The sequence below is a fragment of the Neodiprion fabricii genome, chromosome 1, assembly GCF_021155785.1.
Source record: "Neodiprion fabricii isolate iyNeoFabr1 chromosome 1, iyNeoFabr1.1, whole genome shotgun sequence".
In the NCBI taxonomy this organism is placed as follows: Eukaryota; Metazoa; Arthropoda; class Insecta; order Hymenoptera; family Diprionidae; genus Neodiprion; species Neodiprion fabricii.
In genome coordinates this window covers 29,903,519-29,929,126 of record NC_060239.1, presented here as the reverse complement: position 1 = coordinate 29,929,126, position 25,608 = coordinate 29,903,519, and the positions used below count along the sequence as shown (strand labels likewise).

Sequence of the window (25,608 nt, the reverse complement as noted above, 5' to 3'; positions counted from 1 at the left end):
GTCCATTCTCTGCTGTACGAGCGGAAAGGCATCCGCAACGGAATCTTGTGGAGTAGGAATACAGGTGGCGGAGTCGTCGAGGGGGAAGGGGATTTTCGTTGGTCGCGGCGCGCGGGGAACCGGGAGGTTCGTGTTGGGTTGAGCGCAGTTTGCCCCGGGGGGCTAAGGAGGACGGGCAAATGATCAATGATAATTTGAACAAGCGTATAGACTGATTGAATTGAGAATCTGGAAAGGGGCGAGGGGAAATTGTTATACATATTAGACGGAGTCGAATTTCCATGCATCAATATTGCACAAACGAGTGAACACATTCCATGCTCGAAATTCGGGAGCGTAAAGTAAACATGATTTGTAATTGTTATTTCATGAATCATCGTCCGGAGTTCTGATGAGGGTATTATAAGCGGTAGAAAGCTCGCTTCTGAATATCGTGTGGGAGTTGATTTCATAAAAACGTGTTGTTAGGGTCGAAGAGATTAATCGACGTCAAAAGGCAATTGAGGTCGTGCGAAGTACGAATTGAAAGAAGAAAAAAAGTCTTTCCGATTAGGTTATAGCGCGGTAAAATGCTCCGATTCGAATTTGACGCGTGTGATATGATAAAATACCAGTCCAGTCGCATAACCTCCTGGTTGGCCGATTGGTTTCTAGTTTCTCCTAACCGGCGCAGTTGGTTCCCCTCCCGTTTGCGCAGTAGCCCCCATCAGCCATCTTTGTCAAGTGGTAACCTTTGTTGATTTGTGAAATGTGACGCTGTTTTACTAGATAATTAGTGTTTGTGATATCGTGCTAGTAAAGTTACGGTGATACCATACGTGGTGGATTACACATGGACAGTCTGTGACAGGTAATATGGCCTAATATTTATCAATGAATGGTGAAAAATTCGTTGAATATCTTTCCGACGCATAGAGGACAGCGGGGACGGCTAGCTCGGCCCGTACGCCAAGTGTCCACGTTTAGTTTCCAGTCGTTTCCCTTGCTTCTGAATGCATCTGCGTCATCCGGCAAAGGACATAACGAAAGTTCGATGTATACGTGATGCGGATTAACGTTTTATTATCAGGCAAGGGGCTAAATATCAGTTGTAAACTGGGTCGAAACATGAATCGTAACAGTATGCCCAAGATGGCTGCCCGTCGGGAATGTTAGCTTCGAGAATGTTATTCATATGCCTAACTACAGTCGCAATTACATTGTTAAACATGTCCGACATTTTCACAAGGTCGCTCATCCCGCCGCTTAACACCGATTCCAGATCATTACAATTCATTTCCAGATCACCGTCGTGGTCGGAAACGAGTGCATTTCATTCTTCGCCTTTTGGTAAGCGACGGGCGGCGGTTGGCCGCCCGGTCAGGTCGAGCTGCTGCCGCGCGGCAGCTGCACCTTGGGTGAGAGTCTGAGAGGGGCCAAACACCCGGCCTGTCTTACCGGACGGAGAGACAGACAGACGTTCAGCCAGTATTTTATTTTACTTAATAAGCTAAGCGTGCACAGGCCCGGGTTTATTGTCGTCCTTCTAGCGTTTGCGCGCCACTCCAATCCTAGGTCAAGGTGCATCTTGTCTTACTCGTCTCGCGTATCACCGTTTCGTATTCAGTCCCGTTTTACACTCTGATACTCGTTTGTATTATTATTGCCAATAGTTTAATTTCTCAAGCTTGCTAGTTGCGTAATCAATGTTGTCGGACAGATTTCGTGAATTTTAATGCTGCTGTCCGTGTACTGTAAACGTAAACATCGTCACGGTAAGAACACCTACATTTTCTAACCAATTGCGGCGGCACGGAAATTTTATCGCTGTACGTAGTTCATAAATGTTTTAGTAAAAGAGTATAGAGAGAAGCCTCAATAACGCGTTCAATTGCCCACCTCTTGTTTTCGGTATGTATGCACTCCACTTTGATGTCCATGTTTTTTGGCGGGAAACATTCGTTTGGGATCAGTGATCGAAAGTGTGACGTTGATATCGAACACGTTGTATATTTCATCACTCGCATTCAAAATACAAATTAATTTCTGACGAATATAACATGCTTGACCATGCAGATCTCAAACCTTTCACCGGATGACCCGACATTTCGTAGTACGAATATTGCTTGAGATAGAAATTTCATTCGCAAAAGTAACATTGTAATCACTCGTGTCACGCTGTCAAATCGCTGTTGAGAATTTTGAGGTCGTATTATACCAACCCAGGCTGGAATATACAATGTATCTACACACCGACGGCAATCTATTAATACCACGTTAGCCGGATTATTTTACGAGACAATCTTGAAATCAAACTATTGCACTCGAAGACTCCTCGAGGTATATACCTAAGTATTTTTAATACATACCTGAAATCCAGATCTCTTTCTACAAAGACTAGAAATCTTGGGTTACGTAAATTGAACGACGTTTCCTACTAAAGTTTCTAGTTTATTAGTAGCGCCAGCAATGTGCTTGGCAAACGGGATGAGCCGACGTCTAGAACTAAAAAGTGTGTATAGAGATAGACACATATGCAAACAACATCGTCGCAAATTGTAGCATGTAGGTGTACGTTTTATTTGGATATCAGAGCCGCACATACAGTCGAAAGAATTAATATTCAATCGGAATAATATGGCTATCGGAACAGGGAACGCAATGGTGATCAACCGCGAGCGTAGGACAAGGAGAGAGGATCTCTGTACGTCAGAATCTGTCGTTGTTCAGATCGATTAGTCTCTCGCGGACCAAGTGACGCGTGATACAATACATACTGTGGAGGTCCCGTGATTCCATGCTTTTTAAATGCCTAAAAATGGATATCTCGACTTTCCTTATATTCTTCATTATTGTTATGATGATAAGCATGATAATTCTGTTATTATTATTATGGCGAATGATCGCCTCGCACCGAAGGCAGGTTGAATTAATTCTTCGTTTCCGGTTTTTAAAAGGCTAATTTCAAAACATCGGTTAGTGCTGTCGCTTCAATTAAAATTCATCGCTAAATCGTTCTTGAGATTCGAAACGAGTTATTCAAGTTATTCCGCGTCCAAGAACATTATTACTGCATTGACGGACTAAATGCATTACGCGCGGCAACATGTGTCTTTCTGTCACATGAATAATTTGTACAATGTACGCACATTGCTAAATTATCATTCCTACAAATCGAAAAATTATAAGCGAATGTCAAGAACAACTTTGTACTTGAATATATATCGATTTACACACGTGAATTCCAACGGCGAGCCTAAATCCGCGAGTCGAGTTTGACACACAAAAAGAAGCAAAAAAAAAAATAATTCAATTATAATCCAGGTTGAGGGCAGTAGGTAAACGTTTAACGATCGGGTCATCTATCATCGAAACATTATTTCACTTTCACGTACCTAATCCATCAAATGAATGTACACGATTTTTTGACAGCACTTTCGATTACCAAACTGAAATACGCAGATGGACAAGTGTAGAGTTATTGATACTCGCAAATTCATGACAAAAAATTTCAAAGACCATTGTTCACCACCGATTAGCGAAACATTATCGAAAGCGGGGCAAAAATAGGGACAGAACCGTTTGAGTCAGAAATTTACAACAGTATTTCACCTTTCCTTTTCGTATTTTTTCCATGTACGTTCGTCGTCACTATTTCTCGGCGGTTCGGATGAAAAAGAGTTGAAACCGAGATTAAAACTGTGCTCATTTCCTTGTAGAACATACGCGGAGGAGAGCTAAGGTGGCCGGTGACGGAAAAAGCTGAGGGCGCCGTGGAGCCGGTCGTTCGAGGTGGGACTGCGAGACTCGGGCGACAGAATGTGAATGCGATTGAGTGAATGCGGGACCGGGACTCGAGATCCGAGTCAAGTGATTCGCGAGGCATTCGCGACTCATTGTCAGTACGGAGATGGGGGAGCCGGAGTCCGCGGACACGTGGTCGGCGTGGTTTCTGGACGCAATACGAAAGATACGGAGCCAGAAGCAGCGGCCGAGTGTCGAGCGGATATGTCACGCTATACGACAGCATCACAATTATCACGAGGAGGAAATCGGGGAGCATCTTGAGGTCGCTGTAAAACGCGGCGATGTACTCAAGGTATTCAACAAGGGACAATCCTCGTACAAGGATCCTGGTGGCCTGCAGTCACGTCCGCTCAAGGTTTCCAAGTCGACGGACCTCAGCAAGGTCTTCGGCAAGGCGGTACGCGAACTTGGCGAGCGCGAGGGCTCGACCTTGAAAAACATCGAGAAGTACATACGGCAGAGTCATACTGTCGAAGAGGACAGCGATGGGGATCTGAGAACGGCGCTGAGATTGTCGGCCAAACGTGCCGTTGACCGGGGCTTCGTCCTGCAGGACGGGAGGTTGTTCCGGCAACCGGACAGGCCTCCGAACACGGGGAAACGGCTCAGCGAATCCACAGCCCAGAACTCGTCCCTGGATTCACCGGCAAAAGTGAGTATTCCATTCCCCCCCACCGCAATTTACTTTTAACCACGTGTACTCGTTGTGCAGTCACATTTACGGTAACCATTTACCCCCCTCTCCCTAAAATAATTTCGGATCATCTGTTTCTATTTTATTACTTCATTCTATCACGTTCACACTGAACACAAGAGTAGGACAGAAGATTTGTTGTGTACACAGATCAATTTACGCTATGTCGTTGTATTTATTAATATTATGTTATATCATAGGCGATACTAGATTATGGCGTAATAGTGCGGAAAGCTTGTTTCTATATTACGCAAGCCAACCTAATGCAGAAACAACGTGAAATGCGATCGCAGTCTCGATACAACCTCCTCAGCTGTCTACCGTATATTATCCAACGTGCAGATTATTCCTAATGCATAATAAATTATACCTACGGACAGTGGGATACGCTAATTGGGAATATCAATCTGATTAGAACAACTTGTACAGTCGTCATCACTTATCAGTTGAATAATTGTCGTCGAATATCAGTATAAATTATATTAATAAGCGGTTTATTAGTATAAACTGGAATTTGGCATTAAGTAATGAAGTTGGGATTTATGCAAAAGTTGACCATCTGCTTTTACGTCATCTATGTCAATGACGTCACGAATATCTACCCAAATAATGTTCATACTATCTGCACTATTACAAGACGCATAGTGTACCTACGCAACGTGCGATCGTATTTGTAGCTATTAAACCTGCTCCGTACCACAATGGTTCAACTACCGTTGCCAAGTCGACGTTACCCACTCGCTCGCTTTCTATCGTGGTTTTGTTACGGGTCAGATCTACCGAAAAACACGATAATTTTATACCTACGAATATAAATTATTATTATTATTATCAATTTTATTATTATGAGCATCGTGATTAGTATTTATGCCACATACGAGAAAGTAATCGTCCTATAGTTCAGGAAAAGAGATTACAAAGTAACTAGTCGTTTTGTATCATGATTTCGTGTTGTCTCTGTAACACGAAGTGTCGAAAATAAATTGACAAATCAGCGTTTTAATTTGCAAACTTAGGGCTGCGATAGACGCGGGGAGTAATAATATAGCATATTTGTATTCTTAGCTCGTTGCGAGCTAACGATACGGACAAGTGATCACCCCAGTGCAGACGGCCGTTCTTTGCGCCTTCCGTTAGCCTTCTTTGATGTTATCGCGTTCCTTTCGACTCTATACCTATGTACATACACCATATGTATGTACAACGAAGCGATACCGGAATAATTCTGTTTTTATCTTTATTTAAAATTTATATTCTCGCTTGAGAATATAACTTGGCAAACTGAGGAAACGTCGAGCTGAAAATCCGCTGTAGTATAACTTGTATGTCCAGGCAAGCGTGACGAGGGGCTACCAAATTATTCGAATATGCGAGCTTTTCTGTACACGATGTCAGAGCTTAGAGTATTCGTGTTATAATTACGACTCGCGGTATAAACATTCGGTATGCACTCCATATCGTCGTGTCGAATTATGAGAATTGAGTAACATCATTTGCGTAATAACTTCACAATTTATTGGTCTTATAGGTACGTCACGCGAGTCATTCGAGGATCACCCTAATTTTTTAACAGAACTGTCCAGCTTTGCAATGATGGGTTTCCTTTTTTCTTTTTTATACTTGCATTCAATTTACTCTTGATAATATTACAGGGTTCGTACGAACAGGGAAAACCGGGAAAACTCAGGGAGTCTTTTACAGCAGGGAAAAGTCAGGGAGTTTCGAAATTAAGACTGGAATTTTGAGTCAGTCGTGGAAATAAACTCGTTCTTATACAAAGTACCGTCGATCTCAATAAAAAAATATATCGCACTTAAAATTTTGTTTCGTCGCACCACTTCATACATTCTATGTATATTACCTAATACCGAACCTTATTTCGTTTTTTTTTCTTACGGAAAATTGCAGGCTGTTTGTAAATTGATAGTCAGACAGTAATAAGTTAGTTATTAGTTAATATTAAAGGTATTAGTGATAATTTGTAAAAAAATTGTCATTAATCAGTGGCATATTTCATGAAAGGTTACTGGAAAATCCCATTTTCAGACTGGAATGCCTGGAAAATTCAGGGAATTTAAGATTCCAAAAAGCGGACGGAACCCTGTATTAGATTGGTTACAAAAAACTTGTGCCTAATAAACTTTTCTGCATCAGTTATCGGTCGTATAATAATAATGTAGAAATCGTATAGTAATCCATTCGCTTCCCAAATATCAGTATTTGACACTTCGCCTGAAACTTTTTTCTACGGCATTATTATAACAAGCAGTATATTTGCAATGAATGGATATTTTAGTGTGAAGTCTCTCGAGCGTTTCAACGTCCGACTGTGATACGTCGGATGATTTACGCTGTTTTTTTAATAACGAATTGACAACCCATTGTACCGATGTAATTAAAGCCTCTATACCATCTAATTCGCTCGAGACAAACGCGTCCGTCCCAGACATGGCACAAAGCCGTTTAATGTAATTAGTACATTGATTGATTAGTTTATGGGATATCATGTTGCCGGTCATTTGCCCGCTTAGTTGTAAGACTTGATATATATAACACACGAATGATATTACCGTAATCGCATGAAAAGAGTTACAAAATAAGAAGAAAAAAATAAGTTTAGTTTATCTGAATTTAGAGTTCAATATCTTTCACGTCAGGTCCCTGAGCACATTTGAATTGCACACTATTTTCCCCTGCATTTTCCATGTTAATTGCAGGATTCATCTATTAGTTCAGTGTTGAAATACATCGCGAAACAATAAAAACTAATTGTAAGGCAATGAGCGCATGTATTATATCACCTTGTGTATGAGGCGGTGCAGGACAAGAGGTATAGAAGAAATGGAGGAAAGGTGGACGAGTCGGACTGTTGAGCCGCGTGATCGATTACCACCTGACTGTTACGCATATATGCATACAGTATAATGTATACATTAGTGCGCAGTGCCGTTGTAAATTATAGAGTTGTTCCCGGATGGTTTGTAGAGGTCTTTAAAAGTTCGACATGGGCCTCGTCCTGACAATCATTTGAAGGCTTAACATTCTCTTATTCTTGTTACTGCAGGTATTTCCGCAATTAACCATCCTTACTTATCTAAGTAGTTCTTGTCGTTCCTATCCCTGGGACTCGTTGTACATTATACAAGCACGCGTAGCCGTTTGTTGGTTGACATTCATTTTCTATTACATCTCCGTCGATCGCTCCGTTTCGGGTTCTAAAACGGAATTAACCAATGATGTGATAACATCGGAAAGAAGCTCTCCATTTCTACTTTGTACTTCGTTATGCGTGCTTCGCCCACTCCAACTCAATTTCAAAGCTCCAATTATTCACGTGCGAATCTCTTATTGTCAATATCAACGTCCAGCCTACACGAAAAGAAAGAGAGAGACAGAGAGAGTAAGTGGAAGAGAAGCATGGTGGGGGTACTTGAATTTACGGAAAAACTCCCCCTCGGGGGCTTTGGCGCTCTTATTGAGAGGTCGGACTGTACGTGATCAGTTAATTTCTACTTTTCATTTTTTTTATATGCATCGATGACATAGCATAATTCATATATATTTGCATATGTAAAGAAGCGCTTTTGTACACGGTTATTCGTGTGAATTAAAAGGAAACAGCTTGACGTCCTTGTTAAGTTTTTCTACTTTACAATATGGTCGAAAGACTGCTAAAGAGATGAGTGAACGCGGGATGGTATAAATCATGACAGAGGAATATCACACACGTCAACTATGATTATTTTTCATTTCCCTCTATTCCCCAATTTTTTTCTTCAAGTATTTCAGTAGAGCCCGGGGGGGGGGGGGCTGAAGTCACACCGAGTCACGACCACTGCCCACGCCTCGATGGGCCAGTGGTATCTCGGTTGGCTTCCGGTCGCTCATTTGCATATCGTTTCCTTTATTGATCCGTGCACTAGCAAGAACAAAAACCTTTTTTTTTCTTTTACCTGCCTTTTTTTTCTTATTGTTTACTCGTGTTACCCTGCATGCTGTGCCGTGCGTGTATGTCACTGCGTCAACGCCGACGACAACGACGTGCGACGCCCAGCGTTGCGACGACGCGTGCAGCTTGTCGTCGTCGGCAACAGAAAGTATATAACGCCTGATACGAGTCTTACAACCGCGTTCCCTCGCCTTCCTTCACCTTCTCCCTCTTCCCTTCTTTTGTTGCCCCACCACAAACCGGAAAGTTATTATCTGCCTTTCGCGCGCTTTTCTATTCGCTTTTCGATCGATCAAGAGACGCTTGAGGTAGTTGTACTGTAATACGATGTTTGCCAAATTTGAAACGTATTCAAAACTTTTTTAATTTTAATTTTTTCACGCGTAACAATTTATATACGTAAGTACGAATTATTTTTCACTCTGCGGGAAAAGTGCACGCGCGATTCTGGGGACCCCGTGAATTCGTTTTTCTTTTACGTTTTAATTGTTGTTCATTTATAGGATTCCGCAGGTATACCTCGAAGTATGGAAGGTTACGAGCTTTACTGTTCGATTCTTATATTTTGCGATTTAATCGAGAACCATTGTATTCATGTGTATTGAGACCCATATATATTATTGTACGTTCAACGAATATACACAAGTATCTTTTTGAATCAAGGTCACCAAGGATTGGTGTCACGATGATGTGCTTGGGATGATATGGATCCTGTTTGTATTTACTTTATTTTACTTTTAGAAAGTTGTTTATTTCCATCTTCATTCTATACTGGCCACTTGAAAGCCATGATATAGCTGAAGCGTGTGAGAGACAGAGAGAATTGTTAACCATTCATTTTGTATCTCATCTACTGTATATGTCGAATGATAGACATCAACTGTCCACAACTTTCTATTATAAGAAATCAATCGAAACTGGCGCTTTTATAGTTTATTCTTTGCAGCTGCATTGCTTCTTCTCTTTTCGACATATTCAACACCTGTCTGTCTGTCTGTTTGTATGTTAGGTTATCACTCTAAAATTACTGAAACGATTTTGATTTTTTTTTGTCTGTGGATAGCTATGTCAGGCTAGGTTTTAGTCTACATTTTAATACAATTAGATCAATAGTTTTAGAGGTACACCGATATTTCTAAGCCAAATCGGAACAGGATCACACACTTATGCGAACGCTGACCTAACTGTTACAGATAGAGAAAAGTTACGTTTAAGAGTTTCCAAGGATAAACTCTACAAAAACATCCGAGCCGTTATCCATCTTGATATCTGCAGGGTTATTTCTCACGTGTTGAAAATGATCAGGAACCTGAATATTAAATTATGAATTCTTTGTGCATTGTCGAAGTAACTTGCAAGGCATTTTAATGTATATGATAACTTCTTGACAACTCACTGTGATTATACCGGGCTGTTATCTCACTTGGTGTAACATTCAAATCAATAAAAAAAAAGACGATTTGACTGATCATTCTAGCCGGGTTGTACAGCAAAACTTTATCAAATTTTACACTACATAACAAAACGTAATTTGCAGAAACTCTTCATGTAAATCAAGGATGGGATGGGTTAGAAAGCATTATAACTACAAACAAATTAAACTTAAGATGCAATAGCTACATGGTTGTATAACATATGTATTTACACATCGTAAATGTATGCATTACTGATAAAATGGAATACATGGAAACAAATGGTGATCTGCTTTTGAGTCGCAAACGTCATGCAAATACTTAGGACAAGTGACTTGCATATTTTCCCCTACAAGTCTTCTGTCTTACGGAATCGTTTATACAATGTTTTACATCAAACATACCTATACTTTCCATCATAATGTAGCCAAAAGTAATTTCTGAATATTAGTTCTAGAAAAATTCTAGAATTTATTGTAGTGTTATGTTTTATCGCCATCTCACAAATTGAGTCCGTGAACCCATAGTAACCGAAGGTTTCTTCAATTCAAAAAACGTTTTGCACCCGTATTGAAAATGTTATAATGACAAAGAAATCACGCTATACAGTCATTACTTATGCCCTAACTTGAAGCTGAGCATGTCGTTGATCTTGGATCCTCAAATTCATTATTATTGATGTTTGTTTTGTCTAGCCTCCTGCACCATTGCCGATATGCAAAGAGTGTCTTGGGACTACAACAGCTGGAAATAACAACAACAACAAACGTAACGCTGCAGAGAAGTTGAGTAGATGTAGTATATGTGGTGCAGCGCTTCACAATTCGTGCGCTCCTCCAGAACTTTCGATTCTTGTGGACAGAGGTACGTCATGGAGCTGTGACGATTGTTCTCCGACATGCGCTGGCTGCAAACTGGAGCAGGCGTCTCAGAACTATCTAGTTAAGTGTGCTGGATGCATCAAGTGCTATCACCCAACGTGCTTAGACCCCGTTCTGGATAAAAAAAATAAAGCACCGTGGAGGTGTCGACACTGTCAAACTGCACATGCACCCAACACACCAAAGGAAGATAGTAAAAAACATAAAGTGCATGATGCATCTAATCTTGAATCTGGGACACCCACAAGTACAAGGAAAAAACTTAGCAAGATTCGTGAGAATAGAAAGTAAGTTGAAATGTGTGATTCACTCTTAAAATAAAATTACCATGCACAAACACTAGCCGAAAAGGTTCAAAGATAGTTTTCAAAATAATTTTTTCAGAGACAAGAAATGTGATGTTTTCATCAAACAAGTTTAGTGACATATAGGTGACGAAATACTCGAAATCATTTGTTTGATGTTTATATCCATTGAGTAAACACTCTTTAGCCCTAATGAATCATGATGAATGTCGTGCAAAGAATTGAAATTTAGTTAAAGTATGATTCTATAATGGACAATCAATTAGAACTGTAAAAAATTTACCATAATTCTTCGTAAATTCTAATTGTCAACAGCAAATTGACGAGGTAATCGAACATTCCCAATTTAATATGCTACATTGCAAGTATTTGGTTGACTTACAGATTAGGAGTATCACGGAAGAGCTTGGCAGGTGTGACTCCAGCAAAGAAGAGTACTGCGCCCGCAGCTCTGGTGGAGAGCTGCTCGGACGGTAATGCGGGTGTTGTCTCTCCCTGTCAACCAACCCAAAATCCTTCTCCATTACCACAACCCCCCACCCCACTCGCAGGCCAGGGTAGGCTGCTTGAAGAAAAGAACGATAGGATCTCTAAAGAGAAGCAAAAGTTCTTTAGATCGAGCGCGTTTAACGCAGATCACAATAAGCTAAAGCGGGTGGGGGGCGGTGATAAGTCTAGGTCCTCTCAAAGTGTCAGTCCTAAATCGTCTCAGAACAACGTAACCCCTAAAAAAAGCACCCCTAATAGAAGGGTGCCCCCAGTGTCTAGCAGCAGCGGCAGCGAGGTTAGCGAAAGTGATAGTTCTGACGATACAGATAGCTCTGACGACCAGGATAACGACGATGCTGAAGGTAGTTCGAGTAGTTCAAGTGATTCTAGCGATTCGTCTTCCTCCGATGATGACGAGGAGGAAGAACAAGAAGAACATCAAAAATCATCAGGGCCTTTCTCTTGTGATCTTAACGAGGACAAACCTTGGGGCTTTGCTGCAGCTGCTGCTAAACTAAACGTGGAATCGCCGTTTTTTAGCAACATAACAAACACCTTTGGTGCATCATTACCAAAACTTGACTTGAGTACTAAACCTACGTTTGGATTTAATATACAGCCAGCTATAAGTCCTTTGGACAATAAAAAGAAGCAGAAAATTAGCCATGACAGCTCGACTTTCTCATCTGACAGTAAAATCAAACCCGGTGTAGGTCAGTTGAAAGGTCTATTCGACGGTCTTAGCCACTTCTTTACAGCTCCAACCAATAGCAGGGCACGATCAGGTACTCAGGCCCCAAATTATGCTCCTGATAGAAGAAAAAGGCCCAGCCCTGAGGAGCGCAGCAATTCCAATATTATTGTTAAATCGAATAAAATATCGAAAGGGAATCAGGAATGTAAACAGGAGGAGCCAACAGGAAATGTTGGAAAAACTGAAAAGAAAAAGCCTAGTGATGTCACGGAAATTCTCAGAGTACCTAGACCTGGCATATTTATACCTTCTGATGAAAGTTTCTTTCGATCGAACTCACAAGATTCGCAAGAGTTCCAAGATTTTCATAAGCAACCTAAAATGACACCCTCTAATTTAGTGAAAACTGCAGTCAATAGCAAACGTCATGAACAGGACCAAAAAAAATTTTTGAAAGGTGTTGACGAATCACGATGTCTTAAATATGGCAGCATGGTCTCACCTTGTTCATCGCCTTCCAGTCTAATGAAGAATGAGCAGCATTCGCGAAAAAAACAACTGATCACAGAGGCCACCCAGACTCGCCACCCTGAGCCCGCTATTCCAAAAAATATCCCCGGCAGCAATTCCAACCTTAAACCAAATCCAAAACCCAACCCTCGAACCTATACTAGCGCCACCACCACCAACACCACCACGACACCCCGCGCGACACCCTGCTCCACCAAGAAGGGTAAGAGTCTACCCCACCCATTCACGATCCAAACCTGAAAAATGCACCCCATCGCGACTTCCCTTAATCTAATCCTCGCTCACCACCGTGGATGTGTTGGCGGTGTGGTGTGGTGTGATGCGTGCGTGGATGTGTGTGTGTGTGTGTGTATGTGTGTGTGTGTGAGAGATATTCTCTTCAGGATAACGTGATTGTTTTAAGGTTGAATTGAGTGAATTTATGAAATAATCTGCTTCATAAGTCGGTAACCAGCTCAAGTATTTGTAATTGTTATTAACGTGATCAGTAGAAACATTATTTAAACTGAACAATCATGTTTTTTCAATCGCTTAACAAAATCATGGTGTAATTTGAAAAGAGGTATACAAATCAAAAACATTGTTCTGTTTGTTCAATCAACTCATGTGTTATACAAGGATAAAGTACTGTTCAGCTTGTAGTAGATGAATTTTTGGCTTTCCGTATCGGATGTTGTGTTCAAGTATTTGCAAAAAATTAAGACCTTGATAAATTATTATTCAAACGTTATACCTCCACTTACATTACATTGTGAAGTAACTTTCCACATTCATTGCATGATACTTTGATTATTCTTTGGCACTATAATTTTTTTGTTTCATTGTTATGGTGATTTCTCGTAGAAAATGTTTTATGTATTGCTTTTTTGCAATAGCCACCATATTCTGCTGAATTTAAATGCATTTATTCTGACTTCATTGACTGAGACTCAACTTAAAATTTATTAACTAGTCGGCGTCAAGACAGCGAGCTTTTATCAATTTATGCTATTCAATATAATATCAATTACGTTTAGAGGAAACTTATTGTCTCATCTGAACCTCCGACTTAAATGCGTGAGCCATCTTTCCTGGTGTATAAAGAAATTCCTTTTCCAGCCCAAATAACAAAGAAAACAACTATCCTGCATCCAAATAAATGGCACTGGGTGGCAGCTCACTCACTACTACCATTATCATCCATTCTTTATTAACGGGGCTACTGTAGCTGCGGTTCTTGATATCTGACAGGCATAATTATTCATCACTCATTGGTTTCCCTTATTCAATACCCCAGAGTACTCGACACTTTGCCAACACATTCCGCCTTCCCAGAGCTTAGCTTTGTTACTCACAATTAACACTAATTCAATTATTTGCACCTATTGTTATTTGAATTTATTTTTACATATAGCATAACGTATGTAGGATTACAATTAGCATTCATCCCGTATAATTCTATGCCCGTGAATTATGTATTTCTTGTAAATAACACATTGCACTTGTTTTAAACGAACGAATTTTTCAAATCCATAGTTATGTCAAAAATTAGAAAAATGAAATCAATTGCTAAATAATGTTTGCATCCAAACTATGTAGTCATGCATATGACTTTTGAGATAGTTTATTACTACATGAAATGTTGCTTATTATGGAGTATTATAAAGCAACTTGTAGAAACCATCATATTATCCACTTTTGATAATCAACGTCTTTGAATTTATCAGATACAAAATCATATGAAACAAAGAAAATGTTAATGCTTGAACTAAACAAAATTACTGTGAAGTATTCAGGGCTCATTGCTACTACAATAGTATGCTTTTCAGTTACTTCTCGATGGATACCTTCATTTAAGTATTCGCGTACATTTTTTTTCTTTGTCTGTGTATAAACTATTAGCTGGAAACTGATGAATTCTACTTGGAAGTTGAGAACTATCCATTTACGCTTTGCAGATGAACCCGTTGCAACCCAGACATTACCCCCAGGTGTAACGCAGAAGGATGTGGATCTATTTAAAGAGGCTAGGGAACGAGCTAACGGTTCAACTGTGACATCTGTTGAGGTTACAGACTCGTCTCTGAGTCCTGGTGGTACCGGACCTGGATCTGGTAGCAGAAATCCTGCTGCAATCGTTTTTGGCAGATACGAAGTCGAGACTTGGTACTCCAGTCCATTTCCTCAAGAATATGCTAGATTACCCAAGTTGTTCTTCTGTGAATTCTGTTTGAAGTACACTAAAAGTCGAGCTGTGTTGGACAGGCATATGGATAAATGCCAATGGAGACATCCACCTGCCACAGAAATTTATCGATGTAACGGCTTATCTGTATTTGAGGTGAGTCAGTTTTATTTGTTATGAATAATCATCATCAAATAGCTCATTACTTAACATCTCTTCAATTACCGTATTGGTCTGAATACAATTTGAGGTTTTTGTTACCTGATTCTTTCTGAAAAATTATACGCGGCTGGGAGGGCATATTCGGGATTGTTTAGAAAATTAGCTTTATCGACTAAAAAAAATTTCGTTGTTGAACAATATTCTTGAAAACTCTTGTGATACTTTGTTCCAGATTGACGGCAACGTGAATAAAATTTACTGTCAGAATTTATGTCTGCTGGCAAAGCTGTTTCTGGATCACAAAACCCTCTACTACGATGTTGAACCATTTTTATTTTACGCAGTCACAAAGAATGATAAATACGGTTGTCATTTAGTGGGATATTTCAGTAAAGAAAAACATTGTCCTGCGCAAAGGTACAATGTTTCATGCATAATGACTCTACCCCAGTATCAGAGACAAGGATTTGGTCGCTTTCTTATAGAATTTAGTTACTTGTTATCAAAAGTCGAGGGTATTCCAGGTACTCCAGAAAAACCACTGTCCGATTTGGGTAGAGTGTCTTATTATTCTTTTTGGAAGAGTGTTGTTCTCGAGTACCTGGATTTACACCGAAAAGATAAAGACATTAAGCTAGGTGATATCACAAAAGAAACTGGAGTATCAGCTCATGACATTGCAATGGCAATGCAGCTACTTGGTTTTATCAGACCAGTTAATACATCTAAGGATGACAAACCAAAGGTAATAATAGCCGTGGATTGGAATAAAGTTGACATTCACATGGCAAAAGTTCGCAAGAGTTCTCGAATAAGTTTAGATCCAGAATGCTTACGGTGGATTCCATTGCTCAGTCAGATTTCCAACCCATATCTAAGTACTGAGGAAGGGGGGGAGACTGGTTCCGAAAGTTCACCGATACTTGAGCCTAAGCCCATACCGACAATTGTAGAAAAAATTCAGAAGGTCAAAATAAAAAAGAAGCCACGGGGAAGGAGATCGGGACACAGAAGAGCATCTCCTCTAAAACCCAAATCTACTCAAAAAACTGTTCACCTTAAAGAAAAAGATAAAAACAAAGACAAAATCAATGACAACAAAGTAGTGGTCAAGGATAGTCAGAAAGTCGTAGATATTGAAGAAACAAAGATGAATATGGAAGTGGATAAGGAGGTCTTGGTCACATCAAAAAATACGAAAAGTGCTGCTGCAAAAAATCCTCCCGTTACAAATACTCCTAAAGCAACCCCAACATCAACTTCAAGGAGAAGAATAAGGGCACCGAAAAATGTTATAGTCGAACCCCCAGTTTCAATACCTTCAAGAAAACGAAAACATTCCGAAAAGACTGAATCTGAAGATAAAGAAGAGAAAGTTGAAAGTAGTAGAAAACGAACTCGTGAATCTATTAGGGAAAAGGAGAAGGAGAAAGAAAAAGAGAGAGAAAAAGAAAGGGAAAAGGAAAAGGAAAAAGAAATAGCGAAAGAAAAAGAAAAGGAGAAAATTAAGGAAAAGGATAAAGAGAGGGAAAATGAAAGAGAAAAAGACAACGAACGAGAAAGAGACAGAGAAAAGAAAAGAGAAAGTGAAAAGGAGGAAAAGAACAAGGCCGAAGAAACAGAAGTACAATTGGACGCAACAATAGAAGTTCCGAACAGTCCTCTCAAAATCTCAACACCACCATCTCCAGTACCTACTCCAAAGCCTACAAAGAAACAAAGCAAATTGGATGATATTTTGATGAAAGTTACTAGCCGACAAACAAAAAATCTACAAGCAAAACAAGCAAGAGAAAAGAAGGCACTAGAAGATGCACAATGTAATGGGAAAAAGGAGGAAATCAAAGATGTAAAATGTTCTCCAATGTCGAGGCGTAGTAGAGCCAAAGTTGCGGTAGCTACAGTAGCTGACAACTTGAAGATGCCTGAGTTAAAACCTGAATCACCAACTAAGGACAGGACAAAAAGTCCTGTCATTCCTCCACCTTCGCTGTCACCTCCTCCTGAAGAGGTACAAACTAAAGTATCTAGCGAACAAATGACTATTCCTGAGATATTTCCTTCAAGGCCAAGTAGTATAAAAGATGATAAAGTAGACCAAATCGAAACACCAACAGTAACAGATCGAACTGAAAGCGAATTACCAACTGGAAGTCCAGGTGAATATGAGGGTGGTGATGAGGATGAGGGAGAAGAAGAAGAAGAACCTCCTCCAAGGTCAAAATCGATATCGCAACAAGCACCACTCACACCACCCAGTCCAGTCAAGGACAAGGTAGAGAAGCTAGAAAAAATGGTCGAAAAAGAAATTGTAAAGGATAAAACTATGAAGCAAAAAGAAAAACCAAGTCCAAGAAAAAGTGAAGTAGATAAACCTATTGTTGAAGAAAGAAACGATGTCTCTAAGGAGCTTCTAAAAAATTCGGAAACAGGACAAATTCCAGAGATAACTGCTCCTGTTCAACCTGCATCACCGTCAAAGGAAAAAATTCCAGAAAAAACGGAGAAAATAGATCAAGAACAATCCATCCCACAGCAACCAAACATGTGGGAAAAACCTAAGGAATTGAAAGATAGTTTGTCACAAAGTAAAGCAAATAACCTGCTCGCTGAAAAAAGGGAAAGTTCCACTGGCAATTTAGTAATGATGGAGACCCAACTACCTACACCTCAGGAAAAGATAGTACCTGTGATAGAACAGGACACGCTACATCTTCAGATACATCAAGAAGAAAAACAAAACTCCCCTGAAAGTGGTAAAACTACGCCTCATTTAGACAATCCGGGGTCTGTGAAAAGAACTCCTCCTTCGCAGCCAGACTTACCTTCAATGGGTGTTTATACTCCAGATTCCACAACTAATTCCGTACATTCGTTGCATTATGGACAATGTGAACTTGATGTCAATCAGCTTGGGTTAGAATCTCCTACATCAATAGCTAGTGATTTAGCATCTCAAAACAGTGTGGAAAGACCTCCTAGCGCATTACCTATGCCTCCATCTGCTCCAACGAATATTGCAACCTCATTGCAAATCACAGCACCTCCAGTTGCGGTTAATATTCCACCACAAGTACAGTACTCAGATTGTTCAATGCCTCAGCATACGCCACCGGCGCATGTAGCAATACATCCCATGCATCAGCCCCACACACCACAGCCGCTGCAGCAACCACGTACACCCCAGTCACATACTCCACAGTCACATACTCCTCAAAGTATTCCAACGCAGAGTCCACAACCCATTCCTCAGAGCCATACTCCTCAACCTCTTTCTCAGTCTCATACACCGCAACCATTATCTCAGTCCCATACGCCACAAAATATACCTATTCAAAGCCCACAACCTATGCCTCAAAGTCATACCCCACAGCCACTCCCTCAGTCGCATACCCCACAACCAATGCAGTTATCTCTTGGAGCTCAGCAACAAGCACAAAATCAAAGCATGGCTCATAGCCAATCACAACAACAACAACAACAGCAGCAACAACAACAACAACAACAACAACAACAACAACAACAACAGCAGCAGCAGCAGCAGCAGCAGCAGCAGCAACAACAACAACAGCAACAACAACAACAGTCTGCACATCAACAACAATCGCAGTCTCACAGTAGTAAGCGAGCAAGTGGATCACAAACGCATAGATCGAGATCTACCCAACAAAGGTCTCATCGTGCTACTCCACCAACCTCCCATGCTCAGAGTTCTCAACATTCAGCAGCCCACGTTAGTCATAATACTATAGCCCACACACATGGATCGCATTTACCGCCCCAGTACCAACAGTCTTCCATGACTGTGCCGCCAATGTCTCATCCTCATTCGCATACACATGCAGCCCACTCTCACAATATGGCTGTTATTTCTCAAGGAAATTATATGGCCGTGGCGTCTCAAGCATTTCCAACACAAAATACTTACGTTATCCAACACAGAGGTGGCAGATCTGGAGCTCCAACACCTTGTACGACAGCCACGAATTTCTACATTCAGACAAGTACAATGCCACCTCACTCACACACACCGGCCCCACCATCACTCACAGGATCTGGTAATCATCAAACTCCGAACTCTTGTAGTTTGGCAAAATTACAACAGTTGACAAATGGTTTGGAAATGATACCTCCAACTCCTCCACCGGCTATGAACTTGACCCCACCCCCACCTATCCCTCATACCATGACACCCCCACAAACATCGAGACAGCTACCTACACCTCCCCAGGTACCTCTAGGATATGGTAAGAATTATTATAATGTAAATACTGCACCACCCGGCACTCCTGGACCATCAAGTAGATCTGCTTCGAGGCCATCGGCAAACGCAAATATGGCATCTTTGAATCAAACATATGCCAGCGAGGGTCTATATAGGCAGTCATTGGACCCAAGTGGTACTTGCCCACAAATGCAAAGTGCTGCTTCTCGTGTTAGTCCAAACGTTACGTTGAATCCAAATATAATGGCTTCACCATATGGCTACAGAGTTGCTCAACCAACGACTGGTTACATGAATCAGGCGGCACAGCTCGGTGGTTTTATGAATCAGGCGAGTCAGTTACCAGTAGGTGTGGTTAACGTGCCGTATTCTCAAGATCCACACCAACAAAACCCGGCAGCCGTCTACACGACGTATCACGGCTATATAAACGGGAGCCTTATGCAACCCCTTAATGGCACAATGAGACCACGCTAGCCTTAGCTATAAACTTCTGATCTTTTTTTTTTCCCCCCTCATAAAAGACCTGTTCCTGGGAAACAGTATGAGATGAGTTGTAATATTCAGAGTTCATGACAGAGCAAATTCTGTACCTTAATAAACTCATATCTTCTTACTTCGAACCATTCAATCGTTTCAAATGGATGATAATTGGTCACTATCGACCACTTCATTACATCGAGTGTCAAAGCTACTCAATCATTCGAACCTAGAGTAGTGGTATCACATCAATTGAAGTTTGAAAGCTTGTGAAACAGTTCCAATATTTTGAATCACTTCACATGTCTCAAAATGTTTGATATTTTTGTCAATGAACTTTGGATATCATAAAAATAGCCGAGAGAGACCCCACGACAAAGTAAATACGTATTTTTAGTAGGGCATTTTTCTCAAGGTGTTACGTTTGTGTATCATAATATTTATATAAAATACTTATGAATAATATTCTGTTTGATATTATCGATTGTTAAGCATTGTTGTTTACGTTTTGGGGCACGCTGTACTTTATGTATCATAAACTACTTATTAATATTAATATTACACACCATTACACACATAATTATATTTTATTCTTATCACATGTTCACTCACAACCGCTATTGTATGTAATAATATCACTTAGTATTGAGAGGGCACACTTGGTCCGAAAGGATTGTGACTGTATAGTTAGAGCTATTCTGCAAATAATCGCAAACTGTTGTGGAAACTATTTTTTTTTTTATTGTGAAAAGTATATTTCATATTTTAAACTTTAAATGTGTGGTGCTCGTCCATGTATTTTAACTTTTTATGATTCCCATTGATACTTTGCAGAACAGCTCGTGAAATTATATTTATAATACACATTCAAGTTAATTTTTCCAAACATCTGACAGCAAAAGTAAATCGCTAGTGTTAGTGTAATTATAAATAATAAGGAAGGTCTTTAAAATATAGTGTAAAGATACATCAATATTTATTGTACATAGATATAAATCATACTAACAAATAAAACTACACTCGTAAATAGTTTATATAGAGTATTTTATTGATTAATTTTAAATTCATCTACTGATCTAGTAGAATGAAAACCGCTATTAACGTCGTATAAAGATGAAAGTAGATAATCAGGCTTTAACCTTGCCGTCGTGTAATCCTTGACGAACATGTTTTTATTTATAGTGATATCATTTTATGCTTTGAATCGAACCGAGATATTAAATTGTACTCACCATAGTTTCACAAAATTAAATTGTACAATTTTTACATAGTACCAGAAAATTATATCGACAATTGTTCAATATTTTTGAATAAAAAACGTGAAAAGAGATCGACAGAGAACAAACTTATGAGATGCCAAGATGTATGCATTACGTAAGTATAATTGAGTGGTGTTCGATTTCATTATACTTGGTCGATGTCAATTTGTAAATTGTTGTTATTTGTACTTGGTGCAACGTTTTTTATTTTTTCTTGCTTCTTTTCGCTTTTTTTCAGCCTGTGCTAGCGCAATATATTTTTTTCTTTGATTAATTGACATTTGGCACCATAATTTGCCAGCTTTTCTGGCAACTTCGACCACTGGTTTCTTTGGTCTTTTTCTCTGCATCCGAAGGAAGAAAAGAATGAAGGGGTTGGTTGACCGTGATAGTTTTGAAATACAAGAAATATTCTTTCTTTTAGTCTTTGTTGTACATCTATGTCCACGATTCTTTGACGTATTCTCATCTGTGCTAAAAACAAATACTGTATTGAACGTTTTTTTGGCATAGCAATCGTCGACCTTACCCATGGTGGCCTCTTCTGTCAACTTTATTACAGGGTGTCGATGCCTGACCACCCATTTTCTTTCTATCGTTCCTGATTGTTAGAACCACTGCGAAAAGGTAGACTTCACTAGGTAATTTTGGTCTGCCTAATTACAGAAATTCAAAGGACAACAAAATATAAATTATGACATTTCCACAAAAACGATTTTCTACTTTCTATTTTGACAACAGGGAAAACATTTGCTTTTTGGTTTCTATGTGAGCAAGTTACATGTATATTACTATTCTTTTTATATGATGCGTGCATATAACTTTACATGTATTATGCAAAGTTATCGTAAAGCAGCATATCTTGTGTATACAACTTTGCATGATTTATCGTAATGCAGCGTAGGTTGTTGGCAGAGATAATTGGAGAGAAGATTACAAAACATGATTAAGAATCAAGACAATTGTATTTCGATTCAGTATTTACACATTATTTATTATCATGATTTGCTGATAAACGTATTTCAAAAATGTCGGATGAAAAATCACAATGTTTAATTTCATTCATTAGCAGATACCTAAAAGCTAAATGTTTTTATAAATATTGATGCTAATCCTTATTAGTAATTTTATATTTAATACATATATGTACAGCCTCATGCACATTGCGAAATCACATAACGAATACTGTGATCCAATGTTTGTTCACAAATTCTGTTGAAAGATACAAGATCACTTGTATACTCGCTTGTATATTCTGATCAAGTTTTGTTATTTCCATGCTATTACCTATTTGGAGAATTCACCAGTATTTTCTCTCTTTCGGCAAAGATGATTACTCTAGATCTTAATGCAAACCCCTGGTGTCTCATATCAAACTGACTGGTGAATCTACAATTCAATTTAAGGTGAAAGTAATTCATCCGCCAGCCTGCGCACCTCTTTTCGTTTCCTTATACTTAGTGTTCTGTCGATCTTTACAATAACACGCATTACTCTGAGCATCCAGGAAGCTTTTACATCCCAGTGTAGTGGTGCCGGAAAAAAGTACTTTGGCCGCTGTTCTGCAAGCTTTAATCATATTTGTGCTGCTAGATTCGAAGCTATCGCAGTACTTGTAAAGACAGCGCTTAAACTCGAAATCACATTTTTCTTTATCGTTATTACAGGTATCGTAGCAGATATCATGTGCATTGCAGCAACTTGTAACTTCAGGAAAGGAAAAAAATTCTTGAGCTTGCTAAAAATAAAAATAACAAGCATTACTTTAGTTGCAATGAATAAATGAATGGAATTATTTCGTGTCTAATAAAAGCTGGTTGTTGTTTACCTCCAATCCCAATGAACCACATCCGTTGCTTTGTGGCTTGTGATTCCAGTTTGGTTTTGGTATCATACCTACGACATAATATTTGACAGATGAAATCACTAGTGAATGAGATATATACGGCATTACAATTTACAGGTTATAATTCGTGGCGAACTTATATAAGTTTAAACTGTCTTGCGTGCTCAATTGTTGCAGAATTTTATAGTTTTGTAATACATATACCTGTAGGACATGTATAAACGCATGAATCGTCGGCAGCAGCGTTAATTACTTCATGAACGTCCTTGAACTTCTTTGCAACGGTGACAGCATTTTTAAAAAAATCACCAAATATAGTTTCGGCTGCTAAAACAGCGTCACGAAGGTTTCCCAGTATATCGGCCCCATAATCCGACCATGCATAAGTTGAGAAAGTCAGAATGTATACGAAAATTTTTCTGTATTTCGTGAAACGCATCTTTGACGTTCGTGTGCGAATATGAACTAAAACAGAATTGGTCGTGTATGCTGTTTTCACAATTGGAAGGATCCGATAGGATATTTTTAGTCAACAGTCATAGAAACGACGAATAGTACTTGTTTGCCTCGATATTTGCAACGTGAACAGTTTCCTGTCTTACGGAATATTCAGGAATTAATATTAGAGAGGTTGTTATAGTATTTCTTAGGAGTATTACTGAAGTATTATTTACTTCACTGTATCGTGCTGTAACGTGAATATCACACTAATCTATCAATCAACTTAAAATCTAATTGTCATTGTCTCTCAAATTACGAGAAAATGTGCAATACTATTTTACTCTGTACTTGACAATGTCAATGCTGTTGGGTAGGGGGAAAATAACCATTCGAAATAATCAAAGGCTAAATAATCGTAGTTGTTATTTATAATTTACAAGTTTAAAATTTACAAATAAATATACAACACTCAAATGAAAACCTTCTTTTATTATTGTTGACATGGATTGAATTGATATATTCGAGCAATCAACATAATGAATCATTCATTTTCTGTACATGTAAATATTATACGATATCATTGATATTAATGACTTAGTTTCATTGAAAGCTCCCCACTTTCAAACATTTTCTTAACGTCAGTGCCTCCCCCCAAACATTCACCTTTAACAAAAACTCTAGGCACAGTCCTAGCACCCGTCAATTCACTAAGAATAGATTGAATTTCATCGCCATCATCCCGTGAGTCAAGTTCAATCGCTGTATATTTATGTTTCAGCTTATCGAATACCTGCGACATAAAATACACAAAATAATAACTGTTGAAAATTGTCTAACAATTATGAAATATTCTAGCTCATGGTGTGTACCTCTTTAGCCATTGTACAGTAGGGGCAGTAGGTCTTCGAGAATATTACGACGCTGTCAGAAGCGATGAGTTCGTTGACAAGCTCTCGTGTTGCAGGCATAATTTTTGATTTGCTGGAACCTAAACCCATTGTATTCAGCTAAACAAATGCTATGTGTCAATTATATTTCTTAGATTTTTACCAGCAAATATCATTAGTGAAATTATTGAATTTGAAAATGATTTGCAGATAAAAAATTGCAAGCACCTAAATCATCTACGTCGTCATACGTGTAGTCTGGACTATCCCAGTCTGCACTATAATCCCCCATTTTATTTGATGAATTATTAAAAAATGGGAAAAATATCTTTTTGAACTTTTGTTGAAACATGAAATACATGGATGATTATTGTATATTTAGGTTAAATTGCCTTGGGAAATGGCTTATATTTTGAAATTGATATGGTTGAACAGTGAAATTTTACTAAAACAAAACACTACTTAAATGAAATGCACGGAATGCACGGAAACTGATCATAGAGACATGAATTGACAGATTGGTATCGAATTATAAGCTACATCTTTATTCAATTTTTCTAATAGTGTTCTAAATATACCGAAATCAAGATAAAATGTAGTCGCCCGATTGATTAAGTTGTACGATAATTGCAATTATTCTAATAAGTGAATCTGTGCAATAAAGTGTGTAGATTTTTTGTATCGAAGTTTATGAATATTTCAAATAATTCTTTTCTTACTTGTCCGGTATTTAGCAAGAAAACTTTGAAATATATGTCGGAGAATTTTAAACCTCAAGGTGTGGCAGGATCTCTGTGTAGATGATTTTATATACTAGGTGTTTGGTTCATAAAAATTTTCAAGCTTCAATGAACTCAGCAGGAGTACTGTAAAAAATAGCTTGTCGAACGTCACACTTGCTACGTGTATTTGCATTAAGTATATGATCAAAACGTATACCTAGAGTCACTGGTGTAGGGACTCTACGTATACCGGATAGTGACGCACAGTGGATTTAACGCGAATGAAAATACGGACACTGGGGTAGCACTCCCCACCACTAAAATTCGACTTCGCTACAAGACATGTCTATAAGACCGTGCATAATACAGAATTGCTACAGTGGTGCGTTAATTAAAGACGGTTAAAGACGGTTATCCTAATGGGGTTTTGCGTGCCTTATGGAATTGCGTGTTAAAGGCTCCCACCGAGAAAGAAGCTACCGGGTCGCTAGCACGGCTCCTTGTGGCTGCAGACCCACCCAGACCCATTTACCCACCGAATACTGATTACGAAAATTAGCATGAGTATGGCGATGATCGCTGACAAACATTACCCAACTTGGAAAAGTAACGTTAAATAATGTACTATAAGGTTCTAAAATTTTTCATTGACAATCATCTCAGTAGCAGCTATTCACGATG

At 39.1% G+C, this 25,608-nt stretch overlaps 3 protein-coding genes across 7 annotated transcripts; 1 reads left to right on the top strand and 2 right to left on the bottom strand.

The window, feature by feature from the left end:
* Nucleotides 1-154: 154 nt before the first annotated feature.
* LOC124181341 (histone acetyltransferase KAT6B) lies at nt 155-21,100 on the top strand. Of its 2 annotated transcripts, none has more exons than XM_046567819.1 (6): nt 155-850; nt 3,699-4,438; nt 10,537-11,009; nt 11,412-12,943; nt 14,679-15,061; nt 15,300-21,100. In XM_046567819.1, exons 2-6 carry the CDS (start codon nt 3,890-3,892, stop codon nt 19,767-19,769), a joined length of 7,407 nt encoding a protein of 2,468 aa, XP_046423775.1. In that variant the 5' UTR covers nt 155-850; nt 3,699-3,889; the 3' UTR covers nt 19,770-21,100. The 2 variants fall into 2 exon arrangements, with proteins under 2 accessions (XP_046423775.1, XP_046423784.1); XM_046567828.1 differs by having other exon boundaries at nt 156-850; nt 11,412-11,500.
* An 877-nt stretch (nt 21,101-21,977) lies between these two features.
* Nucleotides 21,978-23,634, bottom strand: LOC124181610 (group XIIA secretory phospholipase A2). The gene is made up of 3 exons (XM_046568330.1): nt 23,082-23,634; nt 22,860-22,927; nt 21,978-22,769 (listed from the first exon to the last, which is right to left on the bottom strand). The coding sequence occupies exons 1-3, from the start codon at nt 23,314-23,316 to the stop codon at nt 22,449-22,451; spliced, it is 624 nt and encodes a 207-aa protein (XP_046424286.1). The 5' UTR covers nt 23,317-23,634; the 3' UTR covers nt 21,978-22,448.
* Nucleotides 23,635-23,787: 153 nt separating this feature from the next.
* LOC124181632 (glutaredoxin-like) lies at nt 23,788-25,115 on the bottom strand. Of its 4 annotated transcripts, none has more exons than XM_046568375.1 (3): nt 24,925-25,115; nt 24,188-24,325; nt 23,788-24,108 (listed from the first exon to the last, which is right to left on the bottom strand). In XM_046568375.1, exons 2-3 carry the CDS (start codon nt 24,314-24,316, stop codon nt 23,905-23,907), a joined length of 333 nt encoding a protein of 110 aa, XP_046424331.1. In that variant the 5' UTR covers nt 24,317-24,325; nt 24,925-25,115; the 3' UTR covers nt 23,788-23,904. The 4 variants fall into 4 exon arrangements, with proteins under 4 accessions (XP_046424331.1, XP_046424349.1, XP_046424340.1 ...); XM_046568393.1 differs by having other exon boundaries at nt 24,188-24,299; XM_046568384.1 differs by having other exon boundaries at nt 24,188-24,306; nt 24,925-25,113.
* Nucleotides 25,116-25,608: the final 493 nt, after the last annotated feature.